Source organism: Schistocerca cancellata, chromosome 1 (genome assembly GCF_023864275.1).
Source record: "Schistocerca cancellata isolate TAMUIC-IGC-003103 chromosome 1, iqSchCanc2.1, whole genome shotgun sequence".
NCBI lineage: Eukaryota > Metazoa > Arthropoda > Insecta > Orthoptera > Acrididae > Schistocerca > Schistocerca cancellata.
The window spans coordinates 389,259,329-389,286,901 of NC_064626.1; the positions used below are offsets into that span (position 1 = coordinate 389,259,329).

The 27,573-nt window shown below is 38.1% G+C and overlaps 1 protein-coding gene across 2 annotated transcripts in view; it reads left to right on the forward strand.

Annotated features, from left to right (window-relative positions):
* LOC126175442 (serine/threonine-protein phosphatase 2A 56 kDa regulatory subunit epsilon isoform) overlaps window positions 1-17,030 on the forward strand; it is a 279,631-nt gene extending 262,601 nt beyond the window's left edge. For both annotated transcript variants that reach the window (XM_049922253.1, XM_049922247.1), the window contains one exon: window positions 15,781-17,030. Coding sequence is in view for 1 of the 2 variants with exons in the window: in XM_049922247.1 (XP_049778204.1) it covers window positions 15,781-15,865 (85 nt within the window). In the remaining variant the exon portion in view is untranslated. The remainder of the gene's footprint in view (window positions 1-15,780) is intronic.
* The last annotated feature ends 10,543 nt before the right edge of the window (window positions 17,031-27,573 follow it).

Here is a 27,573-nt window from a genome sequence, read left to right on the forward strand (position 1 = left end):
TAGCACTGACTTATCAGCGGCACTTGGATTTGTGAAGTATGCAACCTGAACATTGGACTGGTGTTCACTCTGTTCCTGATTTCTGTTGGTGATAAATAGTCTCAAAATGGTTAAGACACCATGTGTGTTCATGGATTTGTAGTTTGTGTTACAATATCTCTTTACTGTCAAATCTTTCTGAGGTGGATATTGACTAAAATTTTCACTTTTTTTTATATAGTTCACAACTGTCACAATATTTTGGTAACATACTCTGTCATCATCTGTTGACGTACAGAGTTGAACAAATGGGAAGCTACCATCACATACAGATAAATGTTGAATGATACATAGGTCCACTTAACTATCTTACAGGGCTGAAATAGGAGAAAGTTTTTGATAAAAAAGGAGAGAGAGAGAGAAGTGAGAAACCAATGGAATGGAAACAAAATATTGGCAAGGATGATACTTGGGAGCTTTAGGGTAGGAGAATCATGGGAACAGTAGTAAGGTGAAGGGACAGTCCCCCCTGTGCAGTAAAGAACAAATGCTGCTATGAAACAGGACCCAAACTGATGTATCAATTGTTGAAGTTACTGGTGTTTTAATGTATTTCATGTGTGCCAAAAATTTATGTTAGCCATCATGAGAAGAAACTCACCGATTAAGTCACCATACCTATAAAATGTTGCACAGTTATTGCAGGACAGCTTGCAGGTAATTAAGTATTTTTCGCATATTGCCCTACCTTTGATTGGGTTGGAACCAGAAGTGGCTCCGAACAATCAGCTGAGGAAACAGATGACTACCTGATTGAAGAGGGGAAACAACGAACAGGTGATTACTGATTTTATGTAGGAAAAGATAAACAAAGTATTTGTATAAGTGAACTGCTTCCTTCTTCTTCTAAAACTAAGGCCAATAACATTCTAAAAGTTTTGCCAAGTCCAAGAGCAGGTGCTGAAATTACGGAAAAAGAAATTGATGCATTTTACCTATTTGTTACTGATGGGATGATTGACAACATTGTGGAAAATACAAACAGATACATCCAGAATAGTAAAAGCTGAAGTTCAATATTCAAGAGGACGAGACTGCAGAGACACCACAAAACCAGAGATGAAGACTCTTTTAGGTGCATTATATCTAATAGGTATAAAGACAGGAGGACACACGAATTGCTGTGAACTGTGGGATGCAGATGGTACAGGAATGAATATTTTACAAGCTCTCTTCAGTTATAAGCACTTTTGCTTTCTGCTTTGAACTCTTAGGTTCGACGACCTAGGTACCCGGAATGAAAGAAAACAAAGTGGCAAACTAGCACCTGATGTGACTTCCATCAATTAATCAACAACTGCCTTGCTCAGTACAATGTCAGCAAGTTCGTCACTATTGACGAGATGTTGCATCCCTTCAGAGGATGCTGTGGATTTGTACACTATATCCCTGATAAGCCTGCATAATGTGGGCTCAAGATTTATACCTTGTGTGATGCCAAAACATTTTACACACTTAACTTCGAAATTTACTGTGGCAAGCAGATGCCAGGACCCTACCTGAAGTCTAACAAACCTGATGTCATTGTGCAAAAATTAGTGACACCAATTGAGAAAACAACAGAAACCTTATGACGGACTATTACTACAGTAGCTACCCTCTGGCTGAAAATTTCCTTGGCAAAGGTTTTGCTTTCTTGCGAACCACGAAAAAAATAAATAATAATAATAATAAGAAGAAGAAGAAGAAGAAGAAGAAGAAGAAGAAGGAAGTACTTAAAGAATTGCAAGCAAATAAAACCCAGGATGCCCAGTCATGTCTCTTTGGTTTTCAAGAGGATTTTTGTATGGTCTCGACTGTTCATTAAAAGAAAAAAGCTGTGATTTTTTTTTTTAATCAACAATTCTCAGCACAAATGAAATAGATCAAGAGTGAATTTGGACTACAATGCTACCAAAGGAGAAGTAGACACTGTACATCAGATGTGCTCATCCTACAGTACTTCCAGAATAATGTGACAATGGCCACTTGCACATTTCTGCAGACATCTACATATTGCTGGGATAAATGCAAACATTATTTTCAAATTCAACAATCCTGATAATAAAGAAGGGAGACTAATTTTTTGATACATTTGCTCTGGACATAATGGAAGAACATTTGAATCAACAAGCATTACTTGAGACTTCCCAAGGATATTCACGCCTTCTTGACCAAGTACAGACATGAAGAAGAGGAGGCCAAGGAGCCAACAAAACCTGGAATTTGTTAAATATGTGGCAGACATAAAAACAACAGAGCCAAAACAGTATGTATCAAATGCAAGAAAAATGTATGCAAGAAACATAGTGTCATTGATACAAAATGTGTGCAATGTGAAAATGAGCTGCAGATCAAAGTTGACTAATTTATTGACAATCATAAACAGGAGTGGAAGTTTATGAATGCTCCATTTCATAATGTGTTCCCATGTTACTTTCTTTTTATGTGAATCAGTGCATTTAAGTGATATAATTAAAAGAACCATGAAGACAATAAAGAATATCGGCTTGTTATAAATTACAGTGAAAATAATAGAGAATTGTGAAGGCAACAAATACATAAAGATTATTTTTACTTAGGTTAAATATGTAATACTCATTGCGGTGTAAAAGCCACAATGCACCCACTCATGGAAGTACGAAAGGCACGCCCACCGTAGGGTTAATATTAATTGGCTGCATCTTGAATTAAAGCAGGATGTTGCCGAGACACACAGCAATGGTCAGTTTTCAGGGTGTATGCGAGCCAGGACAAACCCGGGAATTTTTTCATGCGGGAGAAAACCGGGAAAAACCCAGGAATTGTCTAGAATGCCCGGAATTTTTCAGTGTTTTAGTTTTCAGTTAAATTTTTGTGATTTTGACTGGTAAGAGCCAATACTCTAACAAAGGATATTACTGTATCCTGCTACTGCTGAATAATACTGCAGCAACAAAACATGAACGAGAGAAAAAAAAAAACTAAAATAAAACTTAAGTTGCAAAGGAAATGCGCCATATACAACAACAAAACAGTGCTCATACAAGCGTCTGCCAACAGCAAAGTGTGCCAAAGACTTTAGGAAGACTACGCAATGCTTTATAACAACAAATTGCCTCCGATGAGCGTAACGAGACAACTGTTTAAATTAGGTTAGTTTGAGCTGTTGCGGGCGGGCTCTTGAACATGCGCAGTTGAGTCGCATATGAGTAATACCTTCTTCCACTTCTGGTTACAGAGGTGTGGCTGGGCGCCACTACTTAATATTGCCCCGGTTTGGAAACATAGTAAACCAGGGCTGATGCACAGAGCAGTCTGAGTTGAGATGGGGAGTCTCCACGCGACCTGTGATTTTGTTGTTTCCTCTTCATTTATTGCTCTCACGTTAAATGATAAACAAACGGATTTTTGTGGCTGGGAGCTATCAAATGAATTAAAATACGTTCGCATAATTACGGAAGGCTAAAATATGTTATTAGTTCCAGATTTTATTTCCACCTTTCTGAAAGTCAAGAATTAATCGTCTTATAGAACAATGAAGTTATTTTTGCCGGTTTGCTGAAGAGATTTGGGCTAAAATTAATCTTTTCTGGTAAGGCAGTCAGTTTATTTGAAATGAGGTGTTTAATTTCACACTATTCGCTAGTTTCAACTGTTCGCTGCATTTCAAGTGCACGCATGGCATTACGCCACAATAAAGAACCAAACATGAGATAATACAGTACTGGTACTCCACGCAAATTTACATACGAATGTGCATTTTAAGCCGAATTCTGCATTTTAGTACGGTTCACGAAATTCCGACGCTCTTGAAGTATCATCTGATGTCTTGTTTCTTTTATGACATGTGTAAGATCTTTTGATGTTTTACACGTATGAACATATGGGCTTCCTCCGTCAAAGTAGCTGCGCAAGTGCAGTGACGCCTGTTATCTGGCGCTGTTTTTCAACTGCTGAAACGAACCTTTTTCTAACAGGTCGGGGGAAAATATGGCGTATGGTGGTTTGAAAACCGTTAGATTCAAAGCAGATTTCCTTTTACGCAAGATGAACTATGTGCGTGAATGTACGATGAAATTCTTAAATCACAAAGCGTTTGACTCTCATTTAAAATCAACTCTTTGAAGACGACCATTTAGAAGACCTTCGAGCCCAGAAAATCAGACATTTACGTCGTTATTAAAAATTTTACTGGCACATTTGTGTGATGTTCTTAAAGTGTAACACACGCAAAAAAGATCAATGTGGAAGCTTAGCTTCTCTTCCAGCTTATTAATCTTTGAGACCAATATTATATGTGAATGCTATGTATATTAATTTAAACCATTAACTTTTCTTAATTGTGTGTTCGCGCTACTGAAGAGTGATCTTGCTATTGGCTTACTACATCATATGTCTTATGGTGCCATCAGTTGGCGAGATCACGTGACATGAGCTGACTGTCTTAAAAAAGGGCATCGCAATCTCGATTTCAAAGTTTCGGAAAGTAATATGCGGTGTTTGGTGGAATTCAAATTTATACCTTCATAATACGAAAATATGCAGCCTACATGTTGCTGCAAATCAAAGGTCTTTCAAAATGTGTTTTTCTCCCTGAGTTTGTTTTATAAAGTGCTGGGAAATTCTACTCCGGTATATAAGACCATAAACATTCAAAGGATTGATGAGTTTTACTGTGCCGAGGAAGAGTATACTGTCACTTAACACAGAAAAAGTGTATTTTCACCCGGGAGAAAGTGTATTTTTAACTGGAAAATCCGGGAATTTTTTTTCCTTGTCCATGTATACACCCTGGTTTTACTGCAGAGGTTTCAAGAGGGAATTTCCCAATTTCCAGTTTAGACGGCTGAGAGCAGGTGCTTCCCCCATCTGTGATAAATTGATCTGTGAAATAACTGCCAGTTGTGGAGCATCCAGATTCTCTGTAATATCTACAAAAGGACTTCACCTCAGGAAAGCTGAGAAAACTCAAAGACTTCTTTCTGATTATATGGTATCTATTAATATTCTTAAAGCACTGTAGCAACTATGGCTGTTGATATGCATCAGTCACTCACTTTGACACAGTAGCCGGTTCTACATGTTTCAACAGTTAAACTACAACTTTTGCATTCATTTGGGAAATTCTACTTTCATGTGTATGTGGCGCAAAGCAGTTGGAGGACGTGGAGGCAACAGGCTTGCATCATGTTTTTAAAAATTGTGACCACTTAGGTTACACCTGACAGCTGGAAATATTGTATGACAACTGAGCTGGATAGAATAAGAAGAGGATGGTGCTGCTCCTACTAATGTTTCTAGTAGTTAGAGAATACTAAGATTCCATTAATCTGAAGTTTCTGGTCTCCGGACATTCTCATACACCTTGTGATTGAAACTTCAGCATTATTGAGAAACGAAAACATGTTTGCAAGGTAGTGGTGCCTAAAGAAATTCACACTTTAGTGAGAACTGTACAGTTACAAAATCCATTTCAAGTGGTGACATTGGAAGAATCTGATTCCTTTGATGTCACCTATGTCTCTGACGTGTGTCTAAACACATCATCACTAATTTAAACAAAGAAAACCTTCAGTGAAATGAAGGGGTTGGAGAGTCATACTATTTTCAAGAAGGGAAAGCTGCAAAATTCAAGAACATACACACCTTCAACAATGATACGCAGGTAGTATCGGTAAGTGATATCAAGAAAAAGATTTATTGACAATGCTTGATTACCGGGATCCAAAATATCATGAGTTCTACAAGGGCGTATGTTCTTCCTTAATTTTGTACTGTTGTGGGTAACAATGCTTTATATAAATTTTTGATAACACTATTCATGACAGTAGTTCAGAACACAAAACGACAGTGATTGTACACAAAAATTAAACAAATAAAGCATTTTTAATATTGTAGTTACATTTTTCCTTTCTCCACAAATTTTACATTTTGGCACTTACATCCTTTTTCAAGTCAACCCTTCAATTGTCTGCGTTTGGAGAGACCAGTAGAGTTAGGTTTGGGAGATTTATGTGCAGGTGAAAGATCGATGTAATGGGTGTTACTGTCATGAAAAAAGGGGGGGGGGTGATTGAGGTGACATGTTTTAGGATGGACTCAATATTTAATATTATAGTTGCATTTCAGAGATTGCTACATTATCATGATGTTTATAATTGGATATATTGGACAGATAACAGAGCACTTCGTAATGTAGCCTGTTTTATCTCTGTTATTATGGCCAAAGTGTCGGAGCTCTTGAAAGTGACAAGAATGTTTAGGCCTTGACTGGTTGGTAGGTCATGGATGGTTGGTTGTAGGTGAGAAACTCTTGGAAAGGGGAGACAATATATGGCAGTCATTATTCAAATAAGTGGTAAAGAAAATGCTTTCCATGGAAGTAGGCTCTTGTCAGGTCTTATAAGGATCCAAAATATAACAATTTGCCTTATATTTTTGTTAAATGATTCCAGTACATCATTCAGAAATTAGAATGTAGTTTGTTTTTAAATACTTGTTGTTTTATCAAAAAGTTTCTCTATTGGGGCATATAGTAAATCCTTGCATAGAGATTAGAGTATGTAATAAAAACTGCCCTTTTGATGTTCAAATAGTTTAACGACATTATTTAGAGTATGGAGGGGGTGTTGAGGAGTTGCATGTTTCATCAAATGGTAAACAAGTTTCTGTGAGTTATAGAAAGCAGAGGTGGTCAACAAGCTTTAAGAGATTAAGAGAGGTTGGGTGGAATTAGTGGATTTTTTGGTGAGTGGTAGTATGCCCAGATGGAAGCTGCATAAAAGTAACTTTGATAGCTCCTGCAGATGGTGGAAAAAATGTTGTCCTAATCATTAGAGAGTATGGACGTTGATCTCTGAGATAAGATGCATTAAATTATCCTCACAGCATGAAGGAATCTCCTGATGAGACCGGAAGAGGCTTAGAACAACATGAATGAATGAATGTGTGGCTTGTTTGGGGGGGGGGTGGAGATGTAGTATTAGAGGATGTCGAAAATGAAAAAGGCAGTACTAGAATATAAGCCATTGAGAGAAATGATTGTTCTGGCAGTAGAGAAGGTACTCAAGTGGTTAATGGTGGTAAAAAATATGGTTTAGAAGTTACACAATGCCAAAGGAAGAGTAAATAATATATGAATGAGAAGCTACATGCACAAATATATAATCAGAGACCTGAAGTTTGGGGGTAGAAGCAACTGATATATCAACATATGAAAGTAAAAGCACTAAATGAAAAGTAAATAGGACCATGTACAATGGAAACAGAACTTTTGAGTGTTGCAAGTGCTGTATAAATGAAATTCCAGAACTGAAACAACAGTCAAAATATGTAAATATGCAACAACACCGGTAGACAAGAAGTGCTGAACAGAGGGGCGGGGGGGCCTGCAACTGCTGAGAAGGGGGTTAGGGGCGTATTGGGAGTGGAATGAGGAGCAAAGTGTAGAAGTAGAGTAATCCTGTTGACAATCACCAAAGCAATGGGGTGAAACATGAGTAGTGTATTGTAATGCCCCACAGTTTGGAGACTGACATGCTTCCATGTGGATAAGTGGCTTGTTGCCATGCATACATAAGGTGCATGATGACTGCAGTGGAATTAGTAGATAAGATGACTGATTTTGCAGCTTGCTCTTTGTTTGATTGTGTACGAGATACCTTTTGTCGAATAGGTAAATAAAAAGCTAGTAAGGGTCCATTTGACTGTATTTCCAATGTAGGTAATTTATAGAACCTGTCTGGCTTAGCAGTAGGTAGTTTATTGGCCTCTGCTTAAAGTTACTTTGTCACCTTTTGGCTGAAGTAATTATTGGTGCCCGTTAGATTTCACTTTCATTCTCAGTCCCCTTCCCCACCACCACCCCCACCCCCGCTTTCACCACGCCTACCCCATAGTGTGGACTGACAGGAAGAATGCCTTAAATAATGCCTTACTGCATGCCGTGTCCAAAATCACCTGCACATAGTACATACGTAGTCTTGTACATGCTCTTGAAAGGCAATATAGTGGCCAATCTGACATGACACCACAGGGACCACACTGCTCATGTCTGAGCTGCTAGCTTCCTATACTTGCCAAGGAGTAGTTGCCTTTCTTCCTGGCACATCAAGACTCATAACAATGGCAATCACGTGCTGGTATCATGGCAGACATTTCGCACATGAAATATTTCAGATTGAACCATAACAATGGCATTCTTATCTGGCTGTCTCATTAGACAGATATAGAAGTTTCAATATGGACAGTTATATTTCTACTGCTTTCCATACCCTGGCTGCCCTGTGAAGAGGGATAAGCCTGATGATTTGGAGCGAAACAATTTTTTCATTTCTGGGTATGTACTGGAACAGATGGCGATATTTTTATTGTTATGAAATTATTATTTTTGTGGAACACGACGAGGATAAATTTGGAGACGCTGAGTCATCAGGAACGATTCCTGATTAAAACCCTCCCTGCCGGACAATCTACAGATTTTAAGGCATTTGAACAAATGAGTGACATACCAGCAACCATTGCTCCATACAAAGCTTTGAATATTGTCCGAGGAGTCATCGTCCACGAAGATCTTACATTCCAGACAGATGAGGAGCTAGAGGACAATCTCAAAATGGCGAGGCATACAATTTGTACAGCACAAACAAAAATATCTCGAGGAAACAGGCGGTTTCGTTTGAGCCTTTGGAGGAAGTACCCTCTGAGAAAGTTAGTCATGGTATATAGCTGTGACAAGAAGCCTTATGCACTGCCACCCATAAGTTGTTTCTGGAGCTCACACTTTGGTCATACGTCATCCTGCTGTACTGTGGACCCAAAGTGCAGAAACTGCAGACTATTGCTCAGCAAAGGTAGTCCTTATGAAAAACTGCAATTGTACAGAACACCATCCTCCTCATGCAATGGTTTGCCAAGTCCTTAAGAAAAAGGTACAAGAGTATAAGCCTGTTAACAGCCTGTCATAGGCTGAACTGCAATAAATAAATAAATAATCGTGATGCTTATGTCCTGTTGACATGATAACTAATTATGCAAAAGTCATAGCCATCATCAACCCTCCCATTCTTTCCCACGCCAACCCTCAGTTTTTTCGAAGCAGGTTTCCCACCGCCCTCTTTTCTTGTGGTTCCGGTGGCACCATATTCTGGAACCACTTGCCACACCCAGCCAGAAAATGAACTTCTTCCTCCAGTGACAGGACTCCCTCTCAGGACCTCTTTCCCCAGAAACCCTCAGGCCAGAGGCTCAAAACGAGCCAGGACAAAGAAACCGCAACCCGTGAGTCCCAGGATGGCCTGTTCATCTGTCCCACACTCCTTGCAGGTCAGCCCTCACAATTATCTCAACCACTTAAGGTGATAGGGGAGGAGAAAAATAATAACCTGGAAAGGGTCATCAGGTGTTTCTGCAGGCAGCAGGCCCCACTATGCCACCGGATTCTGAACCAATGTCCATTGATGTGATTTCATCGCCACTAATGACAGGCAGTGATCCGGGGGTATGACTGGTCCTCCTGGCCCTTCACGCTTAACTTGGGCAACTGTAATGTCATCAGTCATTATAACTGTAAGAGCTATTACTGTCACCTGCTGAAAGTAAAACTTGTTACTTCCTCATCTTTTGCATTTTGTGTAGCATCTCTGAGATACTTCACAGTTGACCATTCCCCAATGATCTGCGGTTATAGTGCATTCTGTTAGAACCATGGTAACGATGAGACAGTCTGTACACTGGTCTGTGCAGATGTCAGTTAGTGGATTCCCTTTTGTACCACATTGGAAACAGTAGCGGTGGAGGTGCAAATGATCTCAACGATCACCATTTTCAATATTTATTTATCACCATTTTGGCTACTATTACACCGATTTGATCATCTTTAGTCAAAAAGTTTGTTCCCTTTTCTCCTACTTGGTGATTTCAATGTGTACCACCCTCTGTGGGGGAGTATCACTTCATCTGGTAGAGGCCTTGTGATTGACCAGAATCTTACCAGTTATGATCTGTGTGTGCACAGTGGTGGTACTCCAATCCACTTCAGTGCCAATGGCATCTTCTCAGCTATTGAGCTAGTGATCTCTTTTTGCTACAATGGTCACTACAGATGATTTTTTTTTTAATGGTGACCACTTTTCTGGTGATCCTGCCACTTCTTTCCCTTCACCACATTTCCCTTCCTTTCCCATCCACGTTGGATGCTTTGAAAAGTTGACTGGCAGTTCTAGGTTTTTTTCCAAAATTCGTCGTTCAAAAAATAAGGGATTGTCTTATATTCATGGATTAAAAAACTGTTGCTGCCAAGCTCAATGTTTCTACTGTGTTCAATAGATTGATGTAGGGGTTGTCTCATATATACAGTTGAAGCTTTGGCTATTGATGTTTCATACAAATTTATTTTGAAGAATTCCAAAGGTCATGGGTTATAGGATACAATACTTTCGTTCAGATACACTCAATATTTCCTGATAAGCCAAAGCACTCGACAGTATCAATCTTGCTTGAACAATCACTTGATATTTTACTCGTGGCACTGGTGCAACAGGTATGCAAGAAACTGTGAACTAGCCACTACAACAATCCAATGCTCTGTGTAAACAATTAACAATTTTGGTGAAACACAAGAGGAAATAGCATTAAATTCTATCAGATTAGAAACTTTTGTTGTTTTTGGACAGGTTTGCAATAAAAACTCTCACATGTATGGATACCATACACGTACATTTATACTGCTTGTTAAGTGAAGGTAACATACCAAGGCAAAAAACTTGTCCTTCAAAAACCATTACTTCATTCTGAACTTAATTCAATATTTCATTTGATTATGAGAAACAAATGACTTAAGAAGTGGGTTGCAAATGAAAAATTCGGTTGCAGTTCATGTATTAGAATACCAGGCTAAATGTTACCAGCTTTTAATCAACTGTAGAACAAGATGGTGGCATACAGATGAAACAACAAAGAAAGTGGAAGAATAAAATACAGCAGAAAGAACTGTTGTGGAGACAGTGTCAATGGACGTCACTAGATAACAGAATGAGTGAAAGTTTGAGAATTGGGCTGAATCATGATTACGATCTTTTATTTATGTATTATTAACTGTTGTTACACATGGCCTGCACCCTAGAAGATATTTCCAACTGTGTTTCACTGTTGCTCAAGCACTGCACTACAGAAGGCCTGGAGGGGAAACAGTGACACCAGCTTGGCTGAGAACTACCATGAGGGTGGGGAGGGGAACTGTGAGCGGGCAGCAAATTTTGTGTGGGAATCTATACTGCGTATTTTGGTCTTTTGTAACCATTTTGAAACTGCAGTTAGCGTGAATCCATTTGTACTTGGAATTGAAGTGACTTTAAAATTGGACAAATACTCAACAATAGCAGACATTTCTCAAGAGAATGCTAAAAGTCTAGATTGGAGCCAGTGGCATACTTATGGTTTCCCGCAGCATTGTCGTAGATATTTACTTTGAGGGATGATGGGAACAACAGGGTGTGTGTCGGGTGCAATTCTACACAGCCAATGAGAGAGCGGTGGGCAGATCATATGTTTTTGTAGCAAAAGACATTGTAACATTCTCAAATCAATATATAAATGAAACCTGCAATGTGTTAAGAAAAAAAAAAGAAATCTCAATGTATTTTGAAGAACCACTAAATATTAACAACAAAGAAACAAGTTTCAAAGCTATCCTGTTAGGATGCTTACTAAAAATAATGGTGCCAGAGGCAACAGGCTAAACAAAAAAATACAGTGAAGATAAAAATTAATGTAAACAATTTCATTTTGTTCATTTTATTCCTCCTCATATTATCAAGTCATAGACAATAAATAAATTGCGTAAGTTTAGAGTAGGTGTGATTTTAACATTTTAGGCAGATAACTAATGTCAATAAAAGTTTTGATAGTTGGAACATGTTCAAAAATAATTTTTTCTGGAGGAGTCTCTTAAAAGGAGTGTGGTCATCTTAGATTGAGGGTTGTATTATACTTGAGTAAATGTGGTAGTGCTGGGAGCACTATGGCCCCTCCTTGGGAACATTGTCTTCTACTCCCAGGTATGAGACAAACTCCATAGTCTTCTGGGCCATCAAAGGCCGACCGTTTCAGGTCTTGCCATTCAGCAAGGTTTTTGTACCCGGCAACCTTTCTCATGCAGAAATGCCAAGTTGAAGACATCTTATGTTTTACTCGGTAACAAACCTGTAATCATCCTTTCACTGACTGGGAACTGATGCAAATTGTTGCCTCGTCTCATGATAAGTCCCTAGACCCCAGTTCTTACAATATAACATTTTAATTTTGTTTCCAGGGTACATCTACTCAATCTTCAACCATATCTGGTTAAGAGAAGTTTTCTTTCACAACAGCAAGATGGTATCGCCATCCCTATCATGAAGCCAGGCAGAAACTCGATGTTACCATACCATGGCCCTTCCTGACCCAAATATCTGCTTGGGTACCCAGTGCTTGGATGTTGTTGCAGAGTCCTAGTTTTTGGGCCTCCTTTTTGCTAAAAATCGGACTTGGCTGCCCCATATTCTTCATCTAAATACTAGTTGCAAGCATGAGTTTAATACTCTCTGCATCCTTGCCCTACCCATTGTAAGATGCGGGTATTGCTACTTTTCCTTATTTACTGGAACCTAGTCATCTCAGAACAAATCTACCATATTGTCATCTCTAAATCGGCCATATTTAAACTGTAGTTTTATTTTATGCAACAAGCTACATCCACATTGTCATTCCAGAACCTTACAGAACGTAGCTTACGTCTTGGCAGAATGGCACCTCCTTCTGGCTCTCTGGGCTGAGCAGGGTTTTTTGGATTTTGACTCTAGTATTGTCGGATGATTCCCAGACAATTTAACTGGTTCTTGATTTGTGTCAGGTAAACGGGATTTTTATTGTCAGATACAACATTTTAAACCATGTATGGAGCAGGGGGGTGGGGCATTAAGGTTGGGCATCTTCCCCCACATGATGGGTGTTAAAGGACCCCTCTACCCTCCCTCTTTTGCAGCAGCCTCTGTCATCTCTTTTTTATTGTTTTAATTGCTTTTAGATGTGGTTAGCCCTTTTCTTTGATGTATCCTATTATCGATGGTAGGGATGGTATTTTGATGAACAGTGAGTGCTATTCCCTTCTTTGTAACAGTTGGGGGGGTGAGATAGCTGCAGGAGGAGGGACTGTCCCCATCGCGTGCAGTGCCCATGGGCCTACTCGCCTGCTGACTTGATTATTTCTCACCTTGATTTACTGTCATCAGTTCAACTGATGTTCATTGCATTTTTTGTCTTCTAACTTCCATTCACCATCCAGAGGCAGTGTTGAGCAGCAGACTGGCACATGTAAAAGTAGACTGTGGTAAAACATCAGATTTTGGGCAAAGCCATTAATCAGCACTCTCTCTCTCTCTCTCTCTCTCTCTCTCTCTCTCTCTCTCTCTCTCTCTCTCTGCGTTTGTATTTTACAGCAGTCTTGAAGTCTCCTTTTAAATGTGCTGGTCTACTGTCTCATGCCTCCTCGATGTGGTGAATAGCAATATGCTCTAAATTGTATTGTTCATCTAGAATTTGCAGAGGTGACAATATATGTAATTAAAACTGTGAAGTCTGTTGCTGATAACTCGACTGAAAACCCAAAAACTGGTAATCAGTTACGTTTTCTGATAAGCCTACAAACAGTTATGAGGGCCCTTTTGGGCATGAGTGAATCCATTGAAGTGGCAGCATAAATGTTGTAGACAAAATTGATGTGTTCAAACAGCACAAGTGTGATGTCAGGAAGTAATTGCAGTACTTAAATTTTGAAATGGTGTAATTTAGTTCCTTAAATTATGTAATAAATTTCATAGAAACCAAGTAGTTTGTAATGTGAGAATACCGATGTTACAGAGAGAGGATGAAAATGGCTGTGATAGTGCAAAGGTAGCTCTGCAGTCCTTTCAACAGTCCTCCATCTTGCATCCCTTTTAATATGCCAGTGAGACAGTAAGATTTGTACAACTAAGTAAATCAGTGTTTTATATTTTTCAGCAAGATGTTTTTTTTTTATTTTATTTTATTTATTTATTTTTTTACATAGTTACTGATAACTTGCTGAATAATTTGCCCTTTTTTGTGAGTGGGGTTTGAATAAAAGCATTGGAATTAATATTATTCTCTTTTTTTCTGATTAGGTGTCTTAAGGTTTTGTAGATTATCAGTCAATATTTCCAGGTGTAATTAAGTTGAGATTTTATTTTGGAGTCTCTGTTTACAGCATGAAACAAAAATCCACTCTGAAAAGCATTCCGTGCAGATTGAAATGATTACATTAGGTATCTTGTTATATGTAATGTGGCCTTGTGAATCCTCATCATTGAAATTGTAGCAAGTATTTTTCTGCCTTTTATACTATTTGGTGTATATATTACTGTTGGTAGAAGTCATTCATAGTTGTTTGCTGTTTTCAAGGTCGAAAGACTGAAACATTAAAATGTTATGCCACATCCTTGTTACTGGTTAGTAACTGTTGAAATTCATTTCTTCTTTATAACTAGTTTATGACTTCCTCCTCTTCCTTCTCCTTCTTGCAGATAAGACATTTGCGTAGTACATACGATTTATAGTAATAGGACATGTATTTTTGTATTGTTTTAATGAATATGTACTGGTTAAGAATCTGCTGTGTAAATCTTCTTAAGCTTGTAATATGCTTCACTATTTCTGATATCAGAATACTTTTTTCAAAGTCGTGCCTCTTCAGTGAGTAAGCTATGTCGGACACAAAATTTCAAATTGTAATTTTGGTATTAAGAAAATTTTAATGAAGAGTATTGCATATGTATTTTGAACAACAGAAAATCCCAGATGCAATAATAACAGTATTATGAAAAGGATAGTTGCTACTCACCATACAGCAGAAATGCTGGGGTCGCAGGTAGACACAGCAAGAAGACTGTCAAACAAAACTTTTGGCCAGACAGGCCCTCATCAGAAAACACACACACACACACACACACACACACACACACACACACACACACACGCGCGCGCGCGGCCTGGGTGCAGATGTAAAAGTTGCAAGGTTGTTCCCATTGGCCATCACACATTCATTGTGGAATATTCTATAATGGAGTCCACTAAATCTTGTGGAGCAACCGAATATCCGAATGAATAAACAAACACTATTCACATGCAGGTTACAAAAATGACAACATGTCACATTGAACACTCCAGGATTTCAGCCATTGGCTGTTAATAACTAATATTATAAGCTTTTTCAAAAGTATAATAAACAGCTTCGTAAAATCATTGGAAAATATGTCAAGGCATTGAATATTGTAGTAGGAGTAATTTGTGTGTCCATTGTGGACCCACACTTTTTACTTTACATGGAAGTCTTTCTCCAGATTTTTGTAGAGCTCCATATAAAGCAGTAAATAACAACAATCTCAAATCTGTTGAGAAGGACTGCGGGGCAAACTTAGTCAGTCTTAAATTTTCTGTTGTTGGTGATGTTCCAGAGGAATATAAATGTTTACACATGTCAAATATCCACTCTTGAAAAGTGTCTCAATGAAACTCTTAAAATCAAGGTTTTGAGTAATTTTGTAAATAACATAAACACCCTAGTTAAATGATATTTTGTATGGTTGCACTTGAATTTCATAGTATTTTACTTAGCTGAAATGTACCTTCTTAGATTCTTCCCAGCTCCCTTTGAAGTTTGAAGATATGCCCCTTCAACTTCATTTCAAATTATTATATTCACAGTACATAATTTTGTTGTTGCAGGGAAAAGAAGAGAGAAAAAGAAAGAGATGAGCTGTGGAAAAGGCTTGCAGAACTGGAGGTGAATAATAAAGTAAAAAAGAAATAACCCTAACATGATTAAGTGATGTACTATAAAGAAGAATCATAGAACTTTATTTGCTGTTATATTTGTTGTGTGATGAACGTGTGTGGTGACCAGACTAAAAGCTCTCGGTGATTGTCAGTGTTAGTCTGGTAGAGCAAATGAGAAAAGCAGCAGCCAGATTGGTGCTAAGCTAAATTTGTAAGAATGTGATTACTTCAGCTTCTAACTTGTCTTGAGAGTTGGGAACATGATGTCAGAAGCTAGAAGCAGCAAGACTGGGCGGGCGGGATTATTGTTCACCTCTGTGTGTACCTCCAAACCCAGATAATTCTTAGCGGATAAACTGAATATTGATGTGCATCCACCAAGTGCTACTGTTCTGCACAAATTGTTGGCATTTCCACTGACTGAAATCTTAATAAATATTAAATATATTTGATGAGATATTGTATAGCATGTATACATTTAAAAATGCCTCAGAAAATAAATCTGCAACAAAATTAATGTGTAAATCAAAAGTTTTATTTAAGTGTGCTTGTAGGCAATTTGTTTACTTTTCAGATGATTGTAAATTCATCAGTGCTTCTCCTTTCTGTTTAAAGTTCTGTTTTCTGATTTTTTTCCCCAAAATCCAAATAGTCAAAGTTTCACAGTTTATTTTTGTGATGTTGGAGTAGATATTTATGGTAATACAACATTAAAGAAAACAGTTTTTGCCTATATGACCTGTCAGTCTTTTATAAAAGATATCAACTGAGCCTTCGGATGTGTGGAGCAGGCTTTGGGTGCCCCTTTTTTTATTTCTGAAATGAATTCTTTCACATTTTTCCATTCCCTCCCCCTAAAAAATAACTTTGTGTGAAACATTACCTGCCAACATCACTTTGAAATTGTAACATTTGTAAATGATCAGAATTTTGTAAGTGCTAATTGTTTTTGGAAAAGAGAGTGGATGACTGCACATTATTTATTTATTTATTTATTTTGAAGAGCTGAATTTGTTAGGTAATATTGGACAATTTTTTCCAGTCTGCTGCTGAGTGACTGTAATGTCATAGTATTAGCAATCACATTGTTGTTCAAATATTAAAAAAGTATATATGTATATTCCACAAAAGAACTGTATTCATCAGTCACCTAGTTGTTGGACACTTATTAGTTTAATAAAGAAATGCTTAATGTTTTACTGGAATTGTTCTGTCATTCTGTAATATTATCAATTCCAGAATTGTGTATGAGGCTTGAACAGATGCTAGCATTATGTGGATTCTCGTAATTGTTTTATAGTGGTCGCAAAATGAAATTTGAGCTGTTTTTAGAGTTCACAGGATAATTTTAGATTATGTTTTCTTGTAATATAATGATTTATTATTCTTGTTTTCTTTTTCTTTTGTAAAAATTTCACTTTATCATTGTTCAGTATACCAGTAGCAGGTAATGTTTATTCTGTTGAGCAGGATAAAACATTTCGAGGCAGGACCTCTTTGATGTTAGTTATGCTTAAAATAGCATTCCAATCGAATAATGGAATTCACAAACCCGTCACGCCCTGCTCTTTGTAGCAATGAATACATGGTATTTGTGCAGGTACCTTGAAAGTGATTCAGAAAATTTGGGATCATTTATATGCCTTTGATTTCATGAGGGATAACATTTGTTAATCTAAACAGATATGTGTCGGTATTTATTATGCAAAGACTGATGAAAGGATTACAGTAAGCAGTAATGAAAGTTGTGGAGCTCCTGTCAGTCAGGCTTCTTATTGTGCCAGAGCCCACGAATGTTACTAAAAATGGGCAAATTTATCAGAATTTAATCACTAGTCTTAGAAATAACAAATTATAACAGATGCTACTGATACTGCCATTTGCAAAAGCAAAGCTATCAGTCTCACACTGTAAAAGGGTGCACGCAGTAGTCATGTTTAGGCAGCAGCCCCATACATTATACATGTGTAGGTGTGGGTTTAACAATTTCACTTGATTATTGTAATACATAAGTATCATGATTCTTCTCAAGTGCATTGCTTTTTGTTCAGCTTCTAGTGTCCAAACATGGTTTTATTCCAAATTAGAAAAAATACAAATTTCATGTGCTTTTTCTTGACCATATCTTTGATACTTGAACACTATTTGATGGGAAACATCATGTGATTGATCATGCATTCAGTTTTCACATGCCATGGTATAGGACAAACACTTTTCAATTATGAACTGAGAGCAGTTGTCAAAAAAGTAAATTCTGCAATTACTAAACCAGATTGTGTCTTCTAACTCTTCAGGAATGATTTGCACTTGTTGAGTAGCCAAAGATGATAAAACAAAACAAAAAAAATTGGTTATGTGAAAGATTTCCATGAATTAAAACAGCTGCTAACTTGATACTTACATTTTCAGTTAATAAAAACCAATTCTTATTTGTGAGCAGTGTCAATATGTAAACAGTTTGATAATGCATAATATTTGTACCTATCAGTCTACCTTAATTTCCATTGTATACGTGATAGAGTTAAATATCATACATAAACATAATTTTATACATAATTTTGCTGTGGCATTATTTAGAAACATGGCGGCATAGGCACCTACCCAAGGCCCTCCCCCCCCTCCCCCTGTTTACGCCTTAATATTTGCTAACCCCTCCCTTCCCCCCCCCCCCTCCCCTGTTTACGCCTTAATATTCACTACCTCCTCCCTCCCCCCCCCTCCCCTTCAAATGACCCCAATGTAAGACGCAAAGCATGTTCTGTTGTTTGAAACAACAGAATATCTTCCATTTGGCTCCTGTTTCTCTTATTATTTTCACCACTAGACAGGTTGAGTTAGAACTGCTCTTTTTTCTTTTCTTTTTTCTCTCTCTTTTTATAAATGTTGTGATTCTCACTGCAATTTACACATCGTCAGTTTCTTATTTATTGTCCCCTTCGTACAGGAATGTGTAAGATACCATGTTGATGATGACTGAATTATCAGATACAGAAAAACTGAGGAAACCAGAATGTCAGTCATGTTCAATAAGAGGGAAATTAATGGACCTGTAATATGTGAGGTCTGATTTTGACCATGATGTGACACTGTCAACAACAATCATTTCAGCACTCTTATGTGCTGGCAAATACCTTGTCTTTTTTGGGTGGAGCACTAGAGCATTTGGTTTGAGAGAGAGAGAGAGAGAGAGAGAGAGAGAGAGAGAGAGTGAGTGTTTTTGCATGCTCAGTTATTCCCATCGTTGGTTTTATTGCCTCATTTTATAGTTGCTATGTGTATAGTTCTAAAAATACGTTCCTACAAAATTCCTGTACAGAAAAGATGTTCTAAAAATCTAAAAATTCAAAGTGACTGATGAGATTGCAGGTTTTATATTTTGATAAAAAGGAGAAACTTTTGGCTTTGATATGACAAGAGTCCCAGTTCATAAACAGAATGTATTGTTTGGTAATGTAACAGTTTGATTTTGTAAACGATGCGATTATGCATTTGTAAACTATTCCCATGCACAGTGAACCATACACTCTGAAGGCCAGTGGAAGTTTATAAAGTATGTGAGCCTGTACTGTGAAATGTGATAAATGGTAATGAGACAATTTTGTCACAGAGCAAAACCAGAGATTTATCATGAGTACTATATAGATTTTTTTGACATTTCACATTACAAGGCATTAAAGAAATTACAAAACATATAAAACATATGGTGTCTTTTGTTGTAATTTGCTGTAATTCATATTTTTGTGATGATCACAAAACTTCCGCACATACGTATTTGTGTGTGTGTGTGTGTGTGTGTGTGTGTGTGTGTGTGTGTGTGTGTGTGAGAGAGAGAGAGAGAGAGAGAATTAAAGTGTGCTTGTACACACAAATTTTGTTTTGTGTATCTGTTGTATTAAAGTGAATTACAGAAATCACATGTTTTAAAGTTGTCTCCAGGATTTAACAACAGTTATTAATTCATGAGTAATAATGATGTGTATGTATTTTACTTCTGAATTTGTTGAATGTTTTTATTGTGTGCATGCAAGGATGTAAGAATTCAACTCGTTTTTGCTTTGTGAGACTGTAATAATTGTGTTCTGTAATGAGGAAGAGTCATTCTTGCACATAATGTCATTTCTTAGTTTTAATACCTCCACAGTGCTGTTTACTAACTGTATATACAGCTGATTGAAACCTGAATGCATATTGTCACATGTTTACTATGGGCGTTAAAATACTGCCATTCTGTAGACTCGTGTCAACTGAAGCTAATAAATGTTGACACATTTACCCAACTATTCTGTGCCAAATCACAGATGACCATATATATCAGTTACTTTGCATAACATAGGATAATTCATACTTGATTTAAATTTTTGTATGCTGTATTTGCTTAGACCTCAGCTGGTACAAACTTAATGTTGAAATGTCTACATGGTTGCCTAAAAAAAAGAGACAGAAGGAGAAAGAGAGAGAGAGAGAGAGAGAGAGAGAGAGAGAGAGATAAATAAATATATATGGGTAAAAGAATGCATTTTTAAGGAATTGAGTGCTGCAGAGGTGATGTACATCAGTAATTTCTTGACTGTTTATATGCCACATCCCTTTTGTAGAGAAGTGAGATGTACCTAAATAATGTGTAATTGAAGAAAGTTGTCTTTCTCAGGACATTTCCACATAAACAGAACTTGTTACAGAAGCAAAACAACAACTAGTGCTGTTAATCCACTTTCTCGCCATTGTTGCATGTTAGAAACCCTACCCCCAGATCCAGCAGTGTTATTTTATATGTAAATAATGTGCATCAGTGAGAACATATACTTTCCCATTTCTTCCCTCCAGATTTGAGAAATAACGGATCTGATGGAAAATGCCTTTTATAGGAATCTGAAGTGTCATGGAAACTATTAGTATGTATATTGCATTGAAACCAAATTTTAAATGAATAAAGAGTTGCAACTTGTGCTGTATAGTGTGTTTGTAATCATCTCAACCAAAGATATTCTTCCAAAACATTTATCATTCCTCACAGCTGCAGTAACACAAATTCCCATTTTGTCCAGATCTGTAGCTAACTTTAGAATATTCAATTTCTTTTTCTGTCAATAACATATTATAAATGTGCTGTGTAACTGCTGCCATTTTAACAGGTTTTATTGGCTAATAAGGCTATACATTCCAGAGAAGTTTTTCGTGTGGGGGAAACAAATTTTACACACATGCAAAAAGTAAACAAAGGAACTCACCACCCTTTTTTTAAAAAAAGCCAGTCACAGGTAGAACTGACTACTTGACTACTGTAGGCAAAGTCGTTATCATGTGAGCCAATATAAATGTGGTCCAAGGCATATTTCTCTGCCTCTGATATGATTATACACTGTCAAGTCATATTAATGCTACCACCTGTCAAAACCCTTAATAATCACCTTCTATAGTGCGGACGTGCAGGAAGTGTGTCAGTGAGCTTCAAGAAGACAGAAAGACATCGTGGAACCCAGCCGACTCCAGTGCCATTACCAGCTGTGCAGGGTTTATCCGTTGAGGATCTACAGTGAGAACAGTGTGGTCGAGGTGGCTCCACAGACACTCAATCAGGTTTCAATCTGGGGAGTCTGGTGGCCGGGGGATAATGGTATACTCATTTCGGTTATTTTCGAACCACAGACATACACTGCAAGCTGTGTGACATATTGTTTGTCCTGCTGGTAGATGCCATCATGTAGAGGAAAAACAAATGGCGTGTAGGGGTGGATATGGTCCCCAAGGATAGATGGGATACTTTTGTTGATCCATTGTGCATTCCAGAATGACAAGATCACCCAGGAAATGCCATGAAAACATTCCCCAGACCATAACGCTCCTTCCTCAGGCTTGGATGCTTTCGACAGTTAAGGCCTTCAGCGCATAGCAATGATAGTGGTATACATAATGTGATATGGTGTCCGGTAATTGGCTATACTTGGAGTTAACTGTCATAGTATTTTTGACTGTTTTTTTTTTTTTTTTGTGGGTTAGGCCACTATTGTTTTGGCACACCTGGCCGTAATACACAAAATCTTTGGAATAGGCCGTTATTGCTTTACACACTGTAGTCAAACATTGGACAAGATACACATGAGGCATTAATATTCATCATCATTTACAGGGATGGTGTCACCACATGGCTGTGCAGATGGCTTCAAGTTACGGTAATAACCATTGTTCACCCGGGGTACAAATTGCAGCAAGTTCATTAAATCGGTCTTTTTCAATGTGCTAATAGCAAGTCCATTGGGATATAGTACGTCCAGAGTCTCAATTACTTTCGACCCTCGTTTAGCAAAACTGACGTCGACAAATGGGACATCTGGCTCATTGTAGTACTTACAAAACATGATATGGGGAGATGATGCTTTATACTGAAGCCACCGAATATGGAACCATTGCACCCTGGTATTTTGTGTAGACACTTTACAGTTACATACGTTTCTTTCTAAACGTACTGTTGACATGAAATCATTCCTTGTCATCGGTATAGCTGTGAAGGGTGGTTGTTTTCATGCAGTGATAATGACATCCAATCAGAGGGTGTGTATATGTTCAGGTGAAATTTCCTGTTCGCCGCGATGATACCGAAGTCCTGGTCACATGGTAGGTATGAATGCCCACTGACTAGGAATTTATGGTGGATTACTTCTGGTGTGAAGTCTGCATATAGAACCACAAATTGACACAGTAAGGCCATTTTTACATTCTGATTTTGCCTGCCACATTGATCTGTGGACATAATCAGTTGCTTTGTTTGGACATTGTGTTTAATGTAATGCATGAGGCACGATCCAATTTCTTGCGGTCCTCAGGATGCTTCGCCCACACTCCATACATACATACATGTTAGCTTTCTTGGTACATTGGTCGCATATTCCAAGGCAGTATGTCAACAATTGCTGCTTGTAGTAACAGGTACCTGTCGTAAGTACCGGTGTCGGTAAAGTCATCATCAAATCAAAGGCAATCGCAGTCATATCGTTCTCCTTATGACTCCCTTTTACTGCATCATGATGTATTCCCGTCTGCATGCTTCGGCCTTTCGTTGATGTAACACTCTTTCACGTTCCCATTTACCCTTCTCCTCCACGGTGTCAGCTGCAGCATGTTTGATGTTATAGAGGTCACATTTATGGCAGGAATCATTTACAGGGAGATGAGAGGGCAGATTAAATATCTGGCCAGACATGTAGTACGAGACCAGATCATCATGCTCGGCTTTATATAAATGGTATAATTCCCCATGCTCAGGTCTGGTGGCAAATACTTCTGATCCACTGTTTCATTCATTCGTGCATAATGGCTCCGATATGCTGGAAACCATTTTATGAAGTTCTCTACCGTAACCGTCTTTGCTATTAGTGTTTTGTTTTTAGCAGGACATGTGCCTCGCTTATTGATGGGTGGGGTCTGGTGCTGCACTTTGTGCAAAAGAACTCTTGTAATCCTACCAATTGATATCTCAAAATGTTCTTAAAGAATGTTCTACAGATCTTCACATCCACTCCCTCTTCATTCTGGAAATGGTATAGGCGTGTTGTTACTCGTAGCGACACTGTAGTACTAGAACAACACACGTTTGCCATTGGAATTACCTTCAGCATAGCAAAAATGTATGCCGACTCCAAGTCAAAACTACCTAATGCGTAGAACAAGTCAAATAGATGTTGCTGGTGTTCAAGTGAAAAATGTCGACCACATTCCTTATGACAAGTGTGTGCTCCGAGATGGGACATTTCTTTTACACTACATTTCCCTTCATGTTAATGTCTTCTTCGCCTTTCGATTGGTTTTCTTTTCGAACGTTTGATGACCACAGGTGTGCACTCTGGACCCGTTTTCTTCCTCATTGCGGTTCATTTAACGGTACCGGTACTACGATCCCTCTCTGATATGTCGATGGTTGACGTGGGTTGTGTGGTATCCTTCGATGTACTGGGTAGATTGGGCTCTGCTAACATGAAGTGTAACTCATCAGCTGTACCATTTACATGCTGGCTGAATCGGCCAGGTGCACATCCTTGTCTGAGGCATCAGTAATAGTGTCCGATCCAAATGGGTCTGAAATGAAAATGTTCCCGAACTGCACTGGTGTCCATATCAAATCATATGAGTACAACAAGGGAACATAACACCATCCTTACCTCGCGATGCGGATTCCGCATCATCACTGGGGCTGCTGTACATGTCGTTTTGTAGTACACACACACTAATGACCATTCAGCAGTGTGTCGACCACAATACTGTGAGTCTATACTGCAGCTGTGTCCTCCACCAGCCGTCACATGCTGTATGACATATGGTACACTGTCCCACCGGCCTACTCGCTATGCATACATGGCGCAATAGTGGCCTATGTGGCTTCCTGTTCATATGGCACTGCACAGTGCACAAATAATATCTGATGCTGCCACATTGTCCATGGTGTCCAAATACACTTCGGGCGAGTGTAGGATGTAATGGTAGGGCGTAAAGTGGTGTTCTGTTCTATCTCATTTTTTCCAAAAAAAATGTGTGTTAGGCCACTATTGTGCTGATAGCCTCAATTGTTGCAGGGTGTCTGCTTTCAAACTTCATCTGTCATCTGAAAAGGTCACCTACTGCTTCTCAGCGGACATCTAGTTGTATTAGTGTTCAAATTTCAGCCTATGTTGCCAATTAATAGCAGTCAACATGGGTGCATGAACCAGGAGCATGTTGTGATGACCCATATGCAGTAACAGGGTGTGTCATTTTAGAGGACAAAAATAAAATTTCGTTATTTTTTATGAAATAGAGGCCAAAAATTGTGCTTTTTGATGCGTAATATCCTAATTTAAGAGGTTTTTCTTTATTGATAATCATTTAACGAGGTAAGTTTATGATTTATAATACTGTATATTGAAATTTCTGACAAAAGTGCATGAATTAATATAAACTCCACCAAAATTTGCTCAAAAAGTGATTTAATGAACTCAAAGAAATTTCATTATATTCTGTCTCTTTTATCAAACATTGGAAACACATTTTTTAAAATGCAGAAAGCTTAGTTGGGTTATTGACGAAACAATATCTGCTGCTGTCTCCTTTTGGGATTTTAGGAGCTTCATTTGATAAAGAATGTGGTGCTGTCCTTCCACCCAAGAGAATTAAGATTTCATTGTAAACCAGCAGGGACAGTAAACCCCGACAGTGTATTCCACGAACAGTCGGAACATATTTAAGTCGTTGCCTTTAAGGCCTTGTTTTGAAACCCATATACGATAAATCTCATTTACAGCTGTTAACAACTGAGAATGGCTTACAGGACCAATTTCTGTTGACGCCATACCAGTTGGACTTGAACCTTTCCTTATAGCCTGAGTTATCCTGTAAGCATAAGTCTAACCTGTAGAGAGGTCTTTGACAACAGTGTCACTCAGGGGAACCAAAGGCTCTGGAAAGGACATGCAGACAAATGAGGGGTTGATGTCAGGTTCTGTTGCACTATCAAGCACACTGCCAATCTTATCACTCCACTTGTTAAACAAAGTTTTCCCATCCAACTCCTTGATCAAGTAGTATAAAGGTAGCTTAGTAGTAAGAAGAGTGCAAACAAAACCAGATGTGTGTCAACTCAAGGCATGACTCTCCTTCCCAAACATCGTAAAATTCATTGAATCACCTCCAGTAGCCTGCACACTTTTATGAGTGCTGTTTTTCTTTGAAAAATCCACAAGATGGTTAGCAATAACTTCAGTCAGTTTCCTTTTTGTTAAATCTTTCTCTGGAGTAAAATGGCAAAGATACTTTCCATCTGGCTCACTGCAAACAGTGTAATGCTATTCTTTTGAAATACTGAAACTGATGCCTTGAGTTATCTTCTTGTAACAGAACTTTATTGGAATTTTGGCACCCATCAAATAAGGTACATTCATTGTTGCTCATCATGCATTGAGCATGATTCTTCATGAAGTGATTTCATGACTTATTCTTGGGCCTTTTTACTTTATTGTGATAACCCACAAGTTTCCTGTCTCCGTCAGTACTAATTAATCCAGCGTCCAAATATGCGGCTATTGTAATGGCAGCTTTAGTTCATATAATGACACCATATCCAATACCTTGCAATGAAATGTTGTGAAATTGTAATGTGTTATGTGAAGTAGAAGATATGTCAGAATCATCACATGGTACCTGCAAAGGATCTTCAGAATATTTAATCTTTAACATCAGATTTCACTTCATCTCTTTCTGAGAAAAGAATTTTTTATGGGTGTAATATTAATTCTTCCATCCTTTTATGCTTGTATTCAGAAAGTCTTGATTCATATTCTTGCCTCTTCTGCTTTTTAATTTGCCTGCTGTACTTAGGTAGGTCTGGTAACCCAATTTGACGCTGTCCAATGGGTCCGACCTTCTCTCTTTGACCTTCAATAAACACTATTTCATATCCTTAGAACAGGAGCAGAAGATGTGAACTTCATGTTTACAGTCGTCGTCATCTCAAATTCTGAACGTAGCTAAATGTCACCCTTGCAGTTGAGGATGTCAAAGAGCTTGGCTAATGTTTCTATGTAATCCTCATTGCCAATCTTCCTCTGCCATGTGATATGTTTTGGCCTTTTTTTTTTTTTCCTAACTTGTTTAAGCCTGTGAATCCCGAATTTAAAATTGGCACAACAAAACAGTTTTCTAACCCCACTTTTCAAGCACTTTTGGATAAATATGCTGTTTAAGAGTGGCTGAGTAATTTCTGCCTTCTCTCCACTCTTCATACTGATGTCTTAGCAGAAGCTCCTTATTGAGAACATCACACAAAGTGAGAAGTTCATAAGGCAGCATTTTTTGACCACTTCCAGTGAAGTTACTCGTGTGAGTAGTAGTTTCCAGTATTGTATTCCTTGTACTAGCCATTGTTACTAATTTTCAGATTTTGTAAGTGGAATATACTATTTGTGCCTGAAAAAAAAAAGAAAAGGACATCACTATTTGTATGATATTAATAAAAGGTCACACTGCTGTAAATGAGTACCACTAGTTTAAAAACATTTAAGAGGCCATAAAAAATGTTTACGGATTTTATAGTATATTCTTATTCTTAGATCATAAGTGCAGACAGAAATGATAAGAAGCCACTTTTTGAAAGAAGACAGTTTGCTGTGAATTTTACATGAAACGCCAAAATATCATGAGATTGGAATATATATTTAATCAAACAAAACAATGTGATTGCCACTTCTTGTAAATATAATTGGTAATTGCTAACCCCCTCATTTGTTTTGAAATGTTATTGACGAGACACTGTTGATAGCCCCGTGATGTATCTGGGCAGTCTGTCACTCAACATTTGTGTCTGTTCCCACAAATGCATCTCCACAGCTGTCGTTCAGCCGTCATTCAGCCGTCGCCCGTGGTGCACCACAGTTGTCCCAGTGCCAGTTTTGGATAGCATCATTTTACCATACAGGGTGTACTTTAACCACGGTGGCATGCAAACAGTTAACAAAATTAGTCATTTCAGAAGTGCTTCCTTCCTTGGCCCAAAAGCCAGTGATCGTGCTCTTTCAGCCGTCAGATAAATTGCATTGTTCACGCTTAAGACAGTGATTGCACTGTTTTCTGCTTCCCCCGATACGCTTTACATTTCCTCCACTGCTAGTGCTGCCAACTGCCTTCTATGAGTGTTTGTTGCACATCGACGCTGAACATAGGTGATTGTCATATGTATACCAGTTTGATTAGGACGCTTTTAAATTTTTATTTTTTTATTTG